General features: G+C 39.8%; 1 protein-coding gene and 1 long non-coding RNA gene across 17 annotated transcripts in view; one reads left to right on the top strand and one right to left on the bottom strand.

Annotated features, from left to right (window-relative positions):
* The window catches only part of ZBTB37 (zinc finger and BTB domain containing 37), a 26,208-nt gene extending 16,386 nt beyond the window's left edge, over positions 1-9,822 (bottom strand). The window contains exons 1-5 of one of the 4 annotated variants that reach the window (XM_081298908.1): positions 9,689-9,822; positions 8,986-9,184; positions 7,027-7,983; positions 4,790-4,889; positions 4,156-4,251 (exon numbers count right to left, since the gene is read on the bottom strand). In XM_081298908.1, coding sequence (XP_081155034.1) covers positions 4,156-4,251; positions 4,790-4,889; positions 7,027-7,949 — 1,119 coding nt within the window. In that variant the 5' untranslated portion in view covers positions 7,950-7,983; positions 8,986-9,184; positions 9,689-9,822. Of the gene's footprint in view, positions 1-4,155; positions 4,256-4,789; positions 4,890-7,026; positions 7,987-8,985; positions 9,185-9,688 lie in introns of all 4 variants that reach the window. The other 3 variants (XM_081298910.1, XM_081298909.1, XM_081298911.1) reach the window with 3 other exon arrangements.
* LOC308651586 lies at positions 9,197-14,705 on the top strand. Of its 13 annotated transcripts, none has more exons than XR_014022608.1 (5): positions 10,009-10,504; positions 10,834-11,988; positions 12,241-12,895; positions 13,199-13,315; positions 13,550-14,705. It is a non-coding gene; the product is annotated as an uncharacterized lncRNA (long non-coding RNA). The 13 variants fall into 13 exon arrangements; XR_014022610.1 differs by having other exon boundaries at positions 12,241-12,663; positions 12,848-12,895; positions 13,199-14,705; XR_014022603.1 differs by having other exon boundaries at positions 12,241-13,799; positions 13,976-14,705.
* Positions 14,706-16,571: the final 1,866 nt, after the last annotated feature.

The raw sequence follows: 16,571 nt of genomic DNA on the forward strand, positions 1-16,571 counted from the left end.
GGGTTTTGGTAAGTTACACAGGCTTGCCATCCTCCTACCTTAATCTCCTAAGTAGCTGAGATTATAAACCTGTACCACCATACCCAGTTTTTGATTAACTGAAATATAAATTCAAACACCACATATGACAGCAGCCAATGGATACTGTGTCAGACAGTACAGAAGAGATAATGGCAAACATAATATAAATTATATTTATGACATCATTATTACCATGTTTCAACCAGCAGCAGCTAACTTTATAAAAATGTATATAATTTATAGGTGATGATATGCCTTTCTACCCCGAAATATTCTGATACCATATCAATAGATTATCTTCATTCTAAAAACTCCTCAAACTGGGCATGGTGGTGCATGTCTGTAATCAAAGTTACTGAGGAGGCTGAGACAGTAGAATTACAAGGTGGAAGCCAGTCTTGGTATCTTAGTGAGACCCTGTTTCAAAACAAAATAAAGAGGGATCATGATGTAGTTCAGTGGTAGAGTACCCCAGGGTTTAATCCTCATTACTGCAAAACAAAACAAAACAAAAAGAAAATAAAAAAATTACTCAAAGTTTATCTGATTTCAGAGTGAGGTTTCTCCTATCTGAAAGCTGGGAGGGAGAAGGAATATATTCCTTTTGAGAATTATTTAAAATTTTAGATTTATAAATGCTTTTTGGTTCAAAAATTCTGTATTAAAATCTCACTACTCAGAAATTACTTACTGAGGGGCTGTGGTTGTGGCTCAGTAGTAAAGTGCTTACTTAGCACTTCAGCACCACATAAAAATAAATAAATAAACAAATAAATAAAGGTATTGTATTTATCTACTACTAAAAAGAAAACAAATTACCTACTGACTTTTTTAGCCTATTGACTTCTAAGTTATTGTATTTAAAAAAATTAAAAAAAATATGTTGGAAGGAATGACATATATTTTGCAGAGGCTGAAGTACCAAGGCAAAGAGGATAAAATGTCAACACTGACTCTGGATTAACTAGAGAAAGTCTACCTAGTTAGCAATTAATCTATCAATCTTGAGCTTTTTTTTTTTTTTTTTTTTTGGTAGATGGACACAATACGTTTATTTTATTTAATTTATTTTTATGTGGTGCTGAGGATTGAATTCTATGCCTCACATGTCCTAGGCAGGTGCTCTCTACCTCTGAGCTACAGCTCCAGACCAACTCTCCTGAGTTTTTGTTTTGTCTCTTTCTTCATGTTAGCTGACAGTGCTTTTTTTATAAAGCATTTTGAACAGAGGCAGTTCTTAACAGATTTGGGAAGCAGCATGTTAAATCAAGGGTTGAAGAGCAAGTCTGAAGTTTATTTCTGATTCATTTTATATAACATTTCTTTCTGCTTTATTTCTCTAGATAATAAAAATGAAAATCACATAAAGAACGATGAATTATCCCACTAAAAAGTATTAGGTGATCAAGGACAAAGCACATGATAACTTCCCTGGGCTAGTCCTCCCATTCACAAAATGAAAAGGCTATTTTAAGTGTTGCCAACTTTTAGGGATTCTCATGAGAATCAAACATAATAATACCCTAAAATATATTTTTAAATTTTGCTTATTTATTTTTTGGCAGGGTCTCACTATGTTGCCCCAGACTCAAGTAATGCTCTTCAGTTAGCTTCCTGCATAACTGGGGCAACAGATGCTGGCCACCACACCCAGCTACACTTAAATATCTTGAATGCATAATATTACATATAATTAAGGGTGCTGGAACATGGATTCAAATTCAAGTTCCATTTATTATTTCACCTTAAATAAGTTAAATTTAACTATTCTATTCCTCAGTTTGCTCATCTCCAAAATGAATATAATAATAACCATCTCCCTCACATGCTGCTTTGAGCACTGAATGAGTTTATACACTAATATGCTTAATGTAGCTCAGTAACTATTAGTTATTATTAAATATTACATAAACATATATATGAAAAAAAGTTTTTCCTGACCTGTTTCCTCCCTGCTCAGTGGCACCTGACCAACTTTAAATTCATATTATTTATTTTTTTAAAAGAATTTTTTTAAGATATTTATTTTCTAGTTATCGGTGGACACAACATCTTTGTTTGTATGTGGTGCTGAGGATCGAACCCGGCCGCATGCATGCCAGGCAAGCGCGCTACCGCTTGAGCCACATCCCCAGCCCAAATTCATATTATTTATAATCTTGAGGGTATGATTCCATAAATATCCTTCCTAACGTTAAGAAGTATTGTCCACATGTAGAAGGTAATGTATTTTAGTAAATATGGACGAGCTATGATCACAAAAATCATTCATTATGATCAATCTCATTTAAAAGGCTACTGTAGTAAAGCTGCAATATAATTGTAAATGCTGTAATAGTGATTTAAGCACGAACAAAAAAGACAAGGCTAATTAGGGCACATGAAACTAGCAGTTGAGCTCCATGAGGACCCAGGAAGAATGAGGGGTATCAGATACACAGTGAGAGAAATAATATGATAGGCTTGTGACACATAGAGAAAGCTGTTAAAAACATTTCGAAATAAAAAATAAAAAGGCTGGGGACATAGCTCCATAGTAAAGTGCTCCTGGGTTGAATTCCCAGTACAAAAAAAAAAAAAAAAAAAAAGAAAGAAAAAAAAGAAAAAAGAAAAAAGAAAAAAAAATATAAAATAAAATGAGGTTCTTATAATGTAAATCCCTGCCCTGCTTTGGTCCTCTGCAGCAGGGTAAACTGGGGAGCAGAGTCAATACACTTTCATACATGTTTAGGCATATATATCACCCCTTAATATCATCTCCAGACAGTACTGCTTATTTTCCATTCCTTAATAGCCTATACCTTTTGTTTCAGCCAGCTAAACAATTTGAGAATTCCAATTCTTATCCCTATCCCATCTACAAGTGGAGTAAATTACTTCTTCCTAACTTCTTCAAAACTGCATTTATAGCTGGGCAGGGTGGTAGTGTGTGTCTATAGTCCCATCTATTTGGGAGGCTGAGGCTGTAGGATTATCTAAATTCAGGAGTTTGATGCCAGCCTGGGCAACATAGTGAGACACCTCATTAAATAAGAAGAAAAACAAAACAAAACAAAACAAAAAAATCCAGGTGTGGTGGCGCACAGTTGTAATCCTAGAGACTCAGGAGGCTGAGGCAGGAGGATGGGAGGCTGAAGCAGGAGGATCATGTGATCAAAGCTAGCCTCAGCAACCTCAAGGCACTAAGCAACTGAGTGAGACCCTATCTCTAAAATAGGGCTGGGGATGTCGCTCAGTGTTGAGTGTCCCTGAGTTCAATCCCTGGTACTGCCTCTGCCGCACCCTCTCCCCCCCAAAATAGAAAGAAAAACAGAATGAAACAAAAAACATGAAAACAAATAACAAAAACAAAGTTAATTCACTTTCCTTAAGTGGATACTGATTTTAATTACAGCCTGTTAAGTACATCTATTCCCATAAAAATGTTACTGAAATCTATATACATCTTAAATATATATATATATATATATATTTATTCACTGGTCTGTCTTATCTCTGTCCCCATTAAGCTTCTAAGATTATCTCATTACTATATTTATTTGTTTAACCAGTTATCTTTGCATGGTTATCATACCATATTTGACAGATGAAAAAAAGGGCCCCAATTATGAGAATAAACTACTTTTCCTCCAAGTTCCTGACATTTTCTCTAAAATCTAATAAAAAAAAAATCACAGTTTGTAACAATGTCTGTTACTACTTTACCGTGTATATCATAAACATCCAGTGGTTTAGCTAACAAGATACAAGTATAATGCAGAGGTTAAAAAAATTATCCATGCAATCTTAATCTTAATCTATTAGTGCTTTTTCTTTTTCAAATTTATTTTTTAGGTGTAATTGGACACAACGCCTTTATTTGATTTATTTATTTTTATGTGGCACTGAGGCTCGAAACCAGGCTCCGAGTACTTTCTTTTAAAAGGCAAAAGTATCTAATTTACTGTGTTCTACTTGGTGAGTTTACCACTTTCTAAAAGCTCAATCTTCAATTATACAAATTCTTGAGAAAAAACAAAATTAATTGATTAACTTCTTATACTAGTTGCTAAAGAAAAGAGAAGATATTCCTGTTCTTTCTAGAACACTGTACTCTAACAAAAGATGCAGGAAGCTGGGTACAGTGGTGCACACCTGTAATCCCAGCAACTCGGAGGCTAAGGCAGGAGGATTGCAAGTTCGAGGCCAGTCTTGGCAACTTAGCGAGACCCTCAGCAACACAGTGAGATCCTGTCTCAAAACAGAAAATAAAAAGGGCTGGGACATAGCTCATTGCTATAGTATCCCTAGGTTCAATCCCTAATACAAAGTTTAAAAAAAAAAATTCAGGAAGAGAATAAATGAAAAAAATACATGCATACAAAACAGCACACATTTGAAATGTATAAGCAATCTGTTTATACATACATACTATTATAAATTAGTTACTATGTTTTGGTGTCATACTCTCACACATACAAAATCATACACTTTCTCTTCTGGGTCCTAAATTACCTGCATGTAGTTTTCAGCAGTTAATTTTACTGTCAGGAATAGAGATTGGCCCCTACAATCAGGAAAGAGTATCACAATCTTGTTATTTTTTTTTTCTACTTCCCAAACAATATTGACACCAAAAATGTATTTCTGGCAAGCTCATAAACAAGAATAAAGTAATCAAATATTTCTTTAGCAAGGCCACTACATCTTTCCTTTCATTCATTAAATTCTGTTCAGTCAGTGGTAATTCCTCCAGTTATACAGCAGCTGTAAGCCCACAACAACATACCTGGGAGCTTGGCTGCTTGGGCTCATCCACTCTCCCAGGAGACTCACTTCGGGCTCTGTGTCTCTCAGCCAAGGGGACAACACTGCCGGAGGGGCTGAATCTGTTGGAGAGGAGCATAAAGGTACTATAGAAAAGTAGTGGCTGAGGAAGGGACAACCAAGCAACTGATGACTGAAAAATACTTTCACAGTCAATATATAACCTGGTTTGAAATAAGGTAAGAAAGTCTGTCCTAGTAAATTTTAAAAAGTACAAAATGCATAGTAAGTCCTATGAGCTGGTGAAACTATAGCTAAATATAAGCTTTCTACATAAGTACTGGAAAAGGGGTAAAAGAATAAATTAAAAATGGTTCTGTAACATTGGGTTTTTGGTTGTTCTTTCCCCTAGACCCCATTGTGAGAAGCCATTCTCACACGTGATTGGGCACCTCCCGATTGGGTGTGAGGTGTTCAGGCCAAACTGTGTCGAAGCTACCCCACCCTCTCCAGGTGCGAGAGCCTGTCCGTGTGGGGGTGTGACTGACCATTGACCCTGAGACCAATCACTGACCCTGACCTTGGAATGCTGCCCCCCTCGACCTTCATTAGATGGAATTTTCCCCTCAATTTCTTGTTCCCCAATAAAAGGCCACTCCCTGGCGTGCTCTCTCTCTCTCCTGCTAGTCCTGAGTAAGCCTTGCTGCCCCACAGGATGGTTTGAGGTGAGAGCCAGAGGGGAGAGCCGTCTTGGACCTGGTCATAGAAAAAGGTAATTTAGTATGTGTGTTTATTTTGATCTCACTAGTTAACTTCTATGCTACGAACCTCTTTAATGAAACCAGCGTGCTGGTCACGTGGTGGACCCCATTATAACCTGTTACATATTTCAGACTGTTGACATACATCATGGAAAATACAATCCTTGCATTTAAATTGATATTTTTGGTGAAGTTCTAACATAGGAAAATACAGTGCTAACATTGGGACCAATAAGTTGAACGTTCAAAAATATATATACATATATATTTTTAATATATATATTTTAGTTATAGATGGACATAATACCAGGGCCTCACACATGCTAGGCAAGCACTCTACCACTGAGCTACTACCCCAGAATATTTTAACTATTAAAGGCACACTTAATAGTTAATTACCTAAATCAAAACCACCTTAAGTAGATACAGTATAGTATCTGAATGTGTGAAACAGTAGTGTCTCTAAAGATCAGCTATATGTCAAAGAAATGGTATCCTTAGTTTTCATTGCTCAATTTTAATTAATTAATTAATTAAATTTTTGGAACTAGGGATTGAACCCAGTGGCATTTACCCACCGAGCCACATCCCCAGCTCATCTTTTTTTTTCAATTTGAGACAGGGTCTTGCTAAGTTGCTGAGGCTGGCTTTGAACTTGTAATCCTCCTGCCCCATAGCTTTCTTAGTTGTTGGGGTTACAGATGTGCACCACCATGCCTGGCTAATTTTTATTTACTTTTAAGAGGAGAAAGAACAAATATTACAATATAAATTATTCCTTTGTTTCAATTGGCTTAGATTAAAATTTGTGCTATTTCCATCAAAGAGAAATGTTCTAAAAAATTTGATGTATTAGGAAGAGAGAAGTGAGGTATAGGACACAGTACCACTGGTGAAAAAAGGACAGTCTCAGGTCTGCAGTAGCAGCATTCATCTTTGACAGAGAACAGGTAAGAGACCACCAGATGACAAGTGAAAATAAGAATGAAGAATATCCAAAAAGCTTTTCTTTGGATTCAGTGTACTATGTTGACACTAATGTGAAACAAACAATCACTGATGATACCACACTTCCTCTAATTTGTTAGGTGGGCGCAAAGAAAAGCATATAGTGCTACAAAGGAAAGTTTAACTCCCCAAGGCACATACCTGTGTGATAACCAAGGAAGGGCAATGCTGCGAGGTTCCCAACTGATGATCAGTTCCCTGCCGGGAATCCTGAGAAAGCCCTGGCAATGACTGATCCTAGTGTGGCTGCAGATGTTGATTCATGGAGGTGTCTAACTTTACCCTAGTTCTCACAGCATTGTGAATACGTCATGACTAGGAGCTTCCTGCTTTAAAAAAATAAGGATACAGGTCTTTTGGACACCTCAAATCCCCAACATCAACTTATTCTGGCTAAGTACATCTGGTAAACATGTCTGTATCACACAGAGGACCCTCTTAGTGATGTCTGTACAAGAGCCATTAGAAGGGAAAAAAACTCAGAACTTACCTGTCAACTTCACTGCTTGTTGGCCGAGCCACCTTGGCTCCTGAAGACCCTAAGGTGTAACTCTCCTGTCCTACAGAACCATGGCCTGTGGTGTCAATTACCATAGCTGTGACTTCCTCTGCACTACTCCCATCTTCTCCAGAAGGCTGATTCTCAGGCCCAAGCCACTCCTCGAGATTTTCAGTTTTGATGTGCACTGCTCCAAGAACCCTAACTTCATCATCACTCCGGCCACCCCGGTCTGCTACTCCTGTCTCCACATACCACTGTCCTGCTCGGTTGATTCGAAGAATGGGCTCCCGGCTTTCTACATCAGAACTCTGTTCAATTATCTGAGGGCTGGTGGACTCCTCAGGGGGACTTAGCTCTCTGATATCTAGCACAGCACTGACCTGCCCTCGCCGGTTTCCCTTTGGGGTATTATGTCGTGGGCTAAGGGAGCGGTTTAGATTTGGTGTAACCCTGTGAGACTCAGGAGGCCTATCTTGATGCTTTGTCCTTGTTTGACTTAATTCTGCTTCAACCTCAGCCACATTAATTTTGAAATGAATACCCTCTAGGATCTGTGTACATTTGTCTATAATATGCTGCATTTGCAGAAAACTGGCAGCTGTTAGGTAGCTGATGATATCTGCCAGTTGCAGGCATATCCGCCCCGTGTAACAGAAAGAAAGAAGCTGTTCAAAAACAGTAGGGTTCTTGATGACTGAAATGGAGACAGTACTCATTTCATTCAAGGACATATGATCCCGGAAATAGGGGGAACTGGCAGCCAGTACCACTTTATGAGCCCGAAAAGCTTGTCCTTGCACATTGACCACAATATCACAGAGACGGCCCTGCATGCGCAGTTGATTTAGATGGCTGAGGACTGAGTTGCTGAAGTCAGGGATCTCCAGTTGTATGTTCCCACCTTTCTCCATGGTCGTGCCTGAAGGTGCAGGCAGGCATTCAACCCTGCTGAAAGAAACCGTGTTCTCATTAATCATAATTTTATTACCCTGATGCTTTTTAGTTCAAACATACTTAAAAATATCATTTGGTAAAATCTCCAAGTACAAAGAGATACCTTATGTTGAGATATGGAAATCATATTACCAACAGGTTTTTTAGTCTGTTTCACAGCAAGATAGTTAACGTTAAAAAAGCAATCTTTAGACTCCTAAAAATTCAAACTATGATCATGCTTTCTTTATACAACAGCAAAACAGAAGTTTGACAAAAGGGAGGAGGGATGTTAATGGCAATGTATTTGCAGACTGAATATAAAGTCCTATGACAACATTACAACTTTGAAGGAGGAAAGCTTTTTGAATAAATGTATCTACACACAGATAGACTGACTGGATATACCTCTTAACATTTTAAAACATGCTGCTTGAGTTATGCTTATTACTTTGTAAAGTGACTAATATCCCATATGAATGCAGGCCAATTTTTAAGTTTACAAGTCAGAGCTCCCACAGTAAGCCTTTGGATATGGCACTCTGAGGCAAACCCTACATTAAGAAAAATTCTGCAGCTGTGTCAGGAATCAAATCAAAACACAGAGAACTTCAAAGTTCAGTTCTCAAAGTTAGGAAAGGTCATGAAATCTGCCACTATTCGAATTCGAGGTTGGGAATTTCAGAGTGGTGATGATACTTTGATCCTGAAATTTACTTCCCTAGAGCTGGTAACAATAGAACATTTACAAATACATTGAAAGAATGCAACTGCATCCAACTGTTTTTAATAGTTTATAGAGTACAGTTTGTAGAAATCCCATAAGGAAGACAATGCTTTAAGTCCAGTGCACCTCCACTTATCTAAAGTTTTATATTCATAGTTGCATATGCCTTGAAACTGCAGGAACTTATCCTAAGAAGCTCACAGCATTGCCCCGCATTGACAACACATTTATCAGTAAACAGGGAAGTGTACACACTGCTTTCAAGAACCAACTTTAGCCAATCTGACCTTTTTCCAAAGCGTTATTGTTTGTTTTGAAACTTTTAATCCAATAAGAGCCTCTGTCGATGCCATCATGAATTCAGATGTGTTTATTTTGGAGCCTACACCAGCGCCTTTTTTGTTTGCTCTTTCCGGCAATTCCCCAGTGAGGAGGAAGACCCTGGAGTAAAGTCTTTCTCTACCGTCGGCACTGGAGGAGTGAGAGCTGAAAGAGGGAGAATCGGGATCGCCATGGGGTTGGCCACTCTGGAACTTGAGCGGCTTTCGTCTGCGTTAGGAAGCGTGGGGAAAGGGAACTGAGGGGCAACAAGTCACGAAGGAACGAGGAGCAGGCGCAAAGGTGAGGGCTGAGCACTGGGAAGGGGGCGGCGCCCCGGGCCCTGGTCCAGGCGGTGCGTCGCGGGCGGGGAGCGGCCAGAGGTGGGTGTGTGCATCTGGGTGTGTCCCGGCGGCCCGGGGGAGGGGGCCGCCCACCCGGGGTCTTGAGGGAGGGGCCCCGCGAGAGGGCGGGTCTGCGGCTCGGCCCGGCTCGGGGCCAAAGGGGCGGAAGGTCGCCTGTGCCGTGAGGGGCGGTGCGGGGAAGCGCCTGGGTGTCGCGGGAGCGGGCTGCGGCGCAGACGGGCGGGGCGGCCACGGGGCAGGGCGGCCACGGGGCAGGGCGGCGGGGCCGGGGAACGGGTCTCGAACCCAGTAGAGGAGCAGCACCTACCTCCGGGGGTGGAAATGGGCCGGAATGGGCCGGAACACCGTCCCGGAAGTGAAACCCCCCGCCCCCTCCCCCGGAGCGGGCGACGTGCCGGAAGGAAATCGCTCACCCTTCTACCGTCCCCCTCCCCCAACGCTTTCCGTTCGCGCCCCCTCCCCTCTCAGCGTTTCCTCCCGGGCGAGGAGGAGGGCGGATCCCAGCGTCACGTGAGCGGTCGTGTCCCCGCCCCAAATTACGATGTCGGGCGGGGCCTTGGGAGCGGGCGGGAGGTGGGGCTGGAGGAGGAGGATGTGGCTTAGAGGGGGGAGGGGCGGAGCAGCAGCGGCGAGGGGAGGAGCGTGCGTCGTGACGTCACGAGGAAGAATGCTCTTATACTGGAGTTCGGGCGCCATACCGGTCTTTCGGTGCTTCGAGTCTGGTCGGCAGTAGGTAGGTTGCTGCTTTGCGGTGGTGGGAAGCGGTCGGCTCTTGGAACCCTTAGGAGTTTGGGCCTTCCCGAACGGTTTGCTTTGCTAGGCCTACGGCGCGCATTTGCAGGCCTCTCAAGGCGGAGAGGGAGATGGCGTGTTGGGAGACCGCGCGACCTAGATAGCGTTGGGATTTGGGGGCTTAAACTATGAGGAAGATGCGGCTCGAATGCCCTGCCTGTGATGAAGCCTTTGTTGGTAGGGACATCTGAAGAGTGTTGAAGAATGCCAACGGCTCTGAAGGCGGCCGGCGCCGAGTCGCCAGAGTAGGCCTTTGTTCCAGTAATGGCGCTCCCAGCCTGGAGCGGCTCGATCTGAGGGAAGGACAGAAGAGCCCACGTGGTTCTTTAAGGTGGCTGGATTCCGCAGTGCACCACTTTTGGTGCATAACAGTGTATTTCTTGCTTGCATATTCATGTGTATTCACGATTTTATCCGTGGTTCTTTACTTACATTGTTATTTTGCAACATGAAGTGCATCATTTACTTAAGCCTATGGTGATATGAACTATCAGTCTTAGATAGTAACAAATGTGGTAAAGCATTAGCTTAAATGGAACGAATGAATGTAAGGTCTAACGTATTAGAAATGGTATGGGGTAGGTAGGTAGTGTGGGTTTTTTTGTGTAGACACTGGAAATTCAACCCAGGAGCTACATCTCCAAACGTTTTTCCGTTTAGAGACGCAGGGTGTCCCCTGAAACTATCTACGTGCTTCAGCATTACGAAGTAGCTGCAGTGTGGCTCCAGGTGGCATCTTGCTGCGGGTAAGAATGAAATATGCATAGAGATAGCTTTTATATTAAGCCTATGATGGTGTAAGAGTAGTGGACAGAAGGGATTTCTGAAAATTTTCATTCTGAGGCTTTAATATTTCGAACATGTAATCTGATTTTTAATTCACCCAAGGATGTTTCTCATTGTTTGTATTATTTGTTTTCTAGTTAGATGCCAAAGGAATGAATACTAAGGTGAGATACTGAAATTTCCTCAAGGGATTTAGATTAATTGCTTAATGTGCTACAATGATGACATTTATTTGCTACTCTTGACTGCAAGAATGACGATAGACTAAACCACCATTACTTTAACTGAGGCACTCAAAGTAGTTATTTGGGGACTGTAGAGATTGCACCTCGGTAACATGAAATTGTTTCTTCCCAGGTAAAAAAGAGCCTCTCCAGCAATGGACACAAGGTTAGAAAGAAACATTTATATACTCATGCATTATTTAAAATTGAAAGTAGACAAAACAATCTTATTAGCATTTCCCCCTTTGCAGATGTGATCTGCTCTAATTCCAAAATCAAACTTCTGGGGGCAGGCGGAAGAGGCAGATACTGTGATGGTTGCATAGTTCAGCAGATTTAAGTCATGAAGAAATATACCTCTTCTGATGTATCTGGGATTGTTCATGTCTGTTAATTAGCATAAGCAATATGGCAATTAGCAACTTTAAGATCTAAAATTTTTTATATTTTTTTTAGGCACTAGATAGAAAACCAGAAGTAGAGATGGTGAGTAAAGCATTGCACTAAAAATAGGTAGCTGGGCAAAAAAGATGGCGGTTTTGGATTGCAATTTTTTGTAGTAAGCACTCAAGCATGAGGGCTAAATTCATAAAATGCCAGTATCTTGCCTGTTACCATTTCTGAGGTCAGTGTGGCCTGGATGATGATAAGAAGAAAACTGATTGAACGTGAAGTTTTTAATTAGCTCTAACTGATTTCGGGCATTGTTGGTTTGGGCTGGGAGAAATTGCATATTTGGCTATTCTAAAATCACCCTTATTCATTAGGTGGAGGATGATTTCTTTGGATCTGCTTTATTTTTCTAGTAAGTATTGGAAAGCATTACCTGAGAATGCCAATAAACTGCATGCCTGTTGCATAATAAATTTAAAAGTGAATGAAAATTTGGCATATTTGAGCATGCTCCAAATGGGGTTTTTGTAATGATGTAGTTCAAATGTCTGACCTGAAATGAGCATGTAGACAAGTTTTATGCTGAAGAACCCAAGGCATACAGTTTGAAGAGAATTGATGACATTTAGCATACTAACGAAGTTCCTCATACTTTCATTTATAGTTCCTGGAAACACATTTTGATCTGGATAGCATGATTGGGTAAGACCACAAAAACAATTTTTTAGTTCCTGATGTCTTAGGTTTACAATTTGGAACATAATTTTACTAATGAATTGTTAAGTCTAAGGATTATTTCTTGTTAAACCAGTAGACCAGAAATAATTTACTGTATATAAAGTATTGAATAAGGGTTACAAGTATTTGTAAAAAAGGTAAATAACTATTTTCAAAGCTAGTATGAAACTGTTGGGAAGAAGTTTCTAAAGCAATAACTTTACAGATTGGAGAACTGTTTTTTTTTAATATTTTAAAGTTGTTGATGGACCTTTATTATGTGATGCTGAGAATCAAACACAGTGCCTCATGCATGCCAGGCAAGCGTGCAACCACTGAGTCACAACCCCAGCCCTGAGACTATTTAAAGGTATGTATCATTTATCTTACATACTTATTGTGTAAGGTGCAGTTAATGATGATTTAAAGTTGAAACAGATGGGAATCTCTCTGAAAGAGAATGAAGATTAACTTTAAACTGAAACAGTAGTTGGAAAATATTTAGAAATATCTTTGTTAAAAACCTATTGCTAAGTTAGACTAAATTCCTGCAGGTACACAGACTCAGCTTGGGAAGCAGTGGCAAGAAGTTTTAAGCAAAGGTACATCAGTCTCAAGATTTTTACTGATGGGGTGAACTAAGGCCTTGCATATACTAGGTGGGCACCTCAGGCCTCAAGTTGGATATAGACTAGATGTTCTCAAAGCCGATACAGTGATGATAACATAGTTCAGCAGATTTTCACTGATGAGCAATCATGTCTTTCGCTCCTATCTGATGTATCTGGCTCAACAATCCAACTCATTCTGTTAAAATAACCTTTTATTGTCCCCATACAAAATTTTTATGGATTTGGTACTATGACTGTTTACAGGTCCTATCCTGTATTTTCCATTAATGCCAGGAGTGAAGCTGGAGAGGGTGTGTCTATGATCCTCCTATCTACACTATCCTGAGGGATGACCATCTCATGAGGCCAGGAGAAGCAATAATGAGAACTCTTGAATTCATGATTGGGGAGGTTAGTACCAAAACTTACGGTAATTTTATTACATAACTCAAAATTACTTAGCTTAACTAAAACATAAATACTTTTTAAAAAATTACTTCACTTGCACCAAATTAGTGCTTAGCTAGCTATTTTTTAAAGATAAAAATATGCCACTAAAATGAAAGTGAGTAGGACCATTGCAAATCTATGTGCTCCACCATAAAGTACCGATAAGTTTCAAGTGTGTACTTGTTTTCTTAACAGGTGTGCTGCATCCTGAGATCTAGGTATGTCAAGATTTAGTACATGCATTACATATTTTAGTATGTAACCAGTGATGTAATGATTCTGCCAAATGAATGTAATGATATCACTTTCAAAACCGTTCCATTTTTGATTCTGAGGTTACTACACCTAAAAAACATTCTGCAACATTTTTTTGCCATGATTAATATGGACTTTTTTGTTTTAGGGCTTTTTTGTGGCAGCTGCAGGGATATCACTTAACCCTTAGGTAAGTATTGAAAATATCAGCACTAATTACTATTCTGAATACATGATGATCTCACCCCAACTTGAACTCTCTCACTGATCACTTGATGACAGTAAAAAGATCTGATATTCTGTGTTCCCCAAGTACCATTTAAGTTGTAATCTGGAAATGTGGCTAAAAAGTGTTTTTTGTTGCAGGTAGCTGGATGGATGCTCACTCTTGGGATAGAAGATTGAATATGTCATCATTTTAAGTTTCTGAAGAGATCTGAGTCTAGTTTGGGGCTGGGGGTTGAACCCATGAAGTATATTTCAAGCATGATGGGGAAGGGAATAAAGGTGCCTAATAAAAGTCACTAAGGAAAATTTTAGTGCTTTGTCATTTTGAGTTGAAATAGAGCCTGTACAAGTCATGAAGATTATTGCTTCATTATCAGTGTAGGCAATACACTGATATTGGGTGTCTTAAAGTTATTTTCTGCTTGAAATGCCATATTTAATGCCAACAGAAATAAGATCTGCTCAGGATGAGCCATATATTTGAAGGATTCATTATGGGGCTGAAAGACTGGGTTAGTGCTCTTTAAAGTACCTGAAAGACAATAAAAATCTCAAGTCATGGAGAGAACTTGAGACCAAGGGAAATATCAGATTTGGATTATCACTGCTTAGTGAAACCTCCCAAAGAAAAATGATTTTTGAGATTTACTCAAAGTAATAGGTCATTGAAATACCTGTCAGCCAAATATTTGGACAAGAGGGACATAAATGGTTATGTCAAAAGTGGTATACCCTATAGGATGGATAACATTAGATAAAGCAATTAGATATTGGTACTTCTCAGTGGAGCATTTGCCTTATATTTTTTTTGCCTAACTGCAAATCTGGAGTCAGTGTATTTTGTCAGTGTGGATTGCTAGTCAACTCTTAACTTATTTTTGTCATGATGGGCTATATTGACAAACTAGGTTGTGTGTTAAGCAGAATGGTCCTGTTTCTACCACATTCATCTTTGAACATGCCCTTTACCATATTCATCTTACAGGTTTTCAGGACATAGTTTAAATTTATCCTTGCTCCATGGTGTAACTCCTCAATTCTTGGAAAAAAACAAACCCAATGTGTGACTGCATGGAACTGAGAAGCTTGGCCAAATGATAGGAATTTGCAAGGCATGTCTTGAGACTTGATCACTAGTCATAGAAATATGATACATAGGATATGTATCTGCAGTTGCTCAGATGTCCCACCTAACATTTTTATAAAATACTTTGTTAACAAGAAAAAGGTGAGGGAGCTGGGGCTCAGCAGTAGTGCCCTTGTCTGGGATGAGTGAGGCACTGGGTTTGCTCCTGCACCAGTCAACTAAAAAAAATTAAGGTCTGATGTTTCCAATTCCATCCAATTCTCAATGTTGAGTAATGATCCATTGTGTGTATATGTACCACATTTCCATCTGTTGAAGGGTATCTTGGTTGCTTCTAGTTTACCTACTATGAATTGAGCTGCTATAAACATTGATGGCTGTGATACAGTAGTATGCTGATTTAAGTCTTGGGTATCTACCAAGGAGTAGGATAGTTGGGTCAAATGGTGATTCTTTAGTTTCCTAAAGTATCTCCACTGTTTTCCAGACTGGTTGCACCAATTAACAGTCCTACCAGCAGTGTTTGAATGTGCCTTTCCCCCCACATCCTTGGTAATGTTTATTGTCTGTATTCTTAATAACTGCCATTCTGGTTTTTTTCTTTTTACAAGTTATTTTTTTTATTGATATTCAACAGAATTACCTTGTCAAATTGTCTTAATGGTTTCTAAATAGTTATGCACATTAACAGACTATGCTTTGAGGACAATGGGTGCAAATCATTCCCTTTCTTTCTCATTGGTTCTCATCCCATCTGCCAGGCACAGTATGCCTGGGAGAACTTGTCTCATGTTTTTCTGTCCCTCTTGTTGGAGTTAATCCTACTAGACTTGCCTGCATAGTCAAGGCCATGGAAGAATTAGTTGGGTCTTGAGGAGACCTACAGTATTATGTAAGAGTAGGCTTGGTCTTCTTGGATTCCTCTAAGTGGATCATATCTAAGATAGATGACTCTTTCTTGCTAGAATTGATGGCTTGCTATCTATGATTCTGTAGATCACTCATTTTTTGGTAGCTCTTTTGTCTCCCACATCAGCCTGTCCATGGGCAGTCAGATTAGCAGTATGTGAGATGAAGCTCCAAATACTGTTTCCTGGGTCCAGAAACTTGCCCATCATCTCATAAGCATATGTAGCATCTTGTTCCTAGTGAACTCAGCTTTGTGAGGCAAGATCCATTGTGGATTCTTTACAAAGTGTCTTAAGATGTTACCATGCTGCCATGATGTTTCCTGTGCCATGTTTCTTGCCTACCTCAGCAAAACATGACATCTAGCCAGCCTAGAAGAGGTGCTAGAGATGAACATTTTTTCATATATTTGTTGATCAAATGTGTATCTTCTGAGAAGTATCTAGTCTCGTAAGTGGACAAAAGAAGTTAAATTCTCTTGGAGGCTGAGGAGATTGAATTTGAAATACTCTTGGTTCCCAGTCTATAGCTTATGCATTCCAAACTTAAGCATTTATTTGTTTTTAAAGAAAATGCTTAATTTCAAATATCACCTTACCACAATGATGTCTTAAATAGTAACATCCTTACATTTCAGTAGTGGTCCCCCCTGTCCCCAAATGGTCTGAAGTTGAGTAATGCCCAAAGTGATTATTTCTGGTATGTCAGGGCAGGACTGTCTCCCAGAGACCTAGGGCC

This window comes from Spermophilus citellus (genome assembly GCF_964194105.1).
Source record: "Spermophilus citellus genome assembly, chromosome: 6".
In the NCBI taxonomy this organism is placed as follows: domain Eukaryota; kingdom Metazoa; phylum Chordata; class Mammalia; order Rodentia; family Sciuridae; genus Spermophilus; species Spermophilus citellus.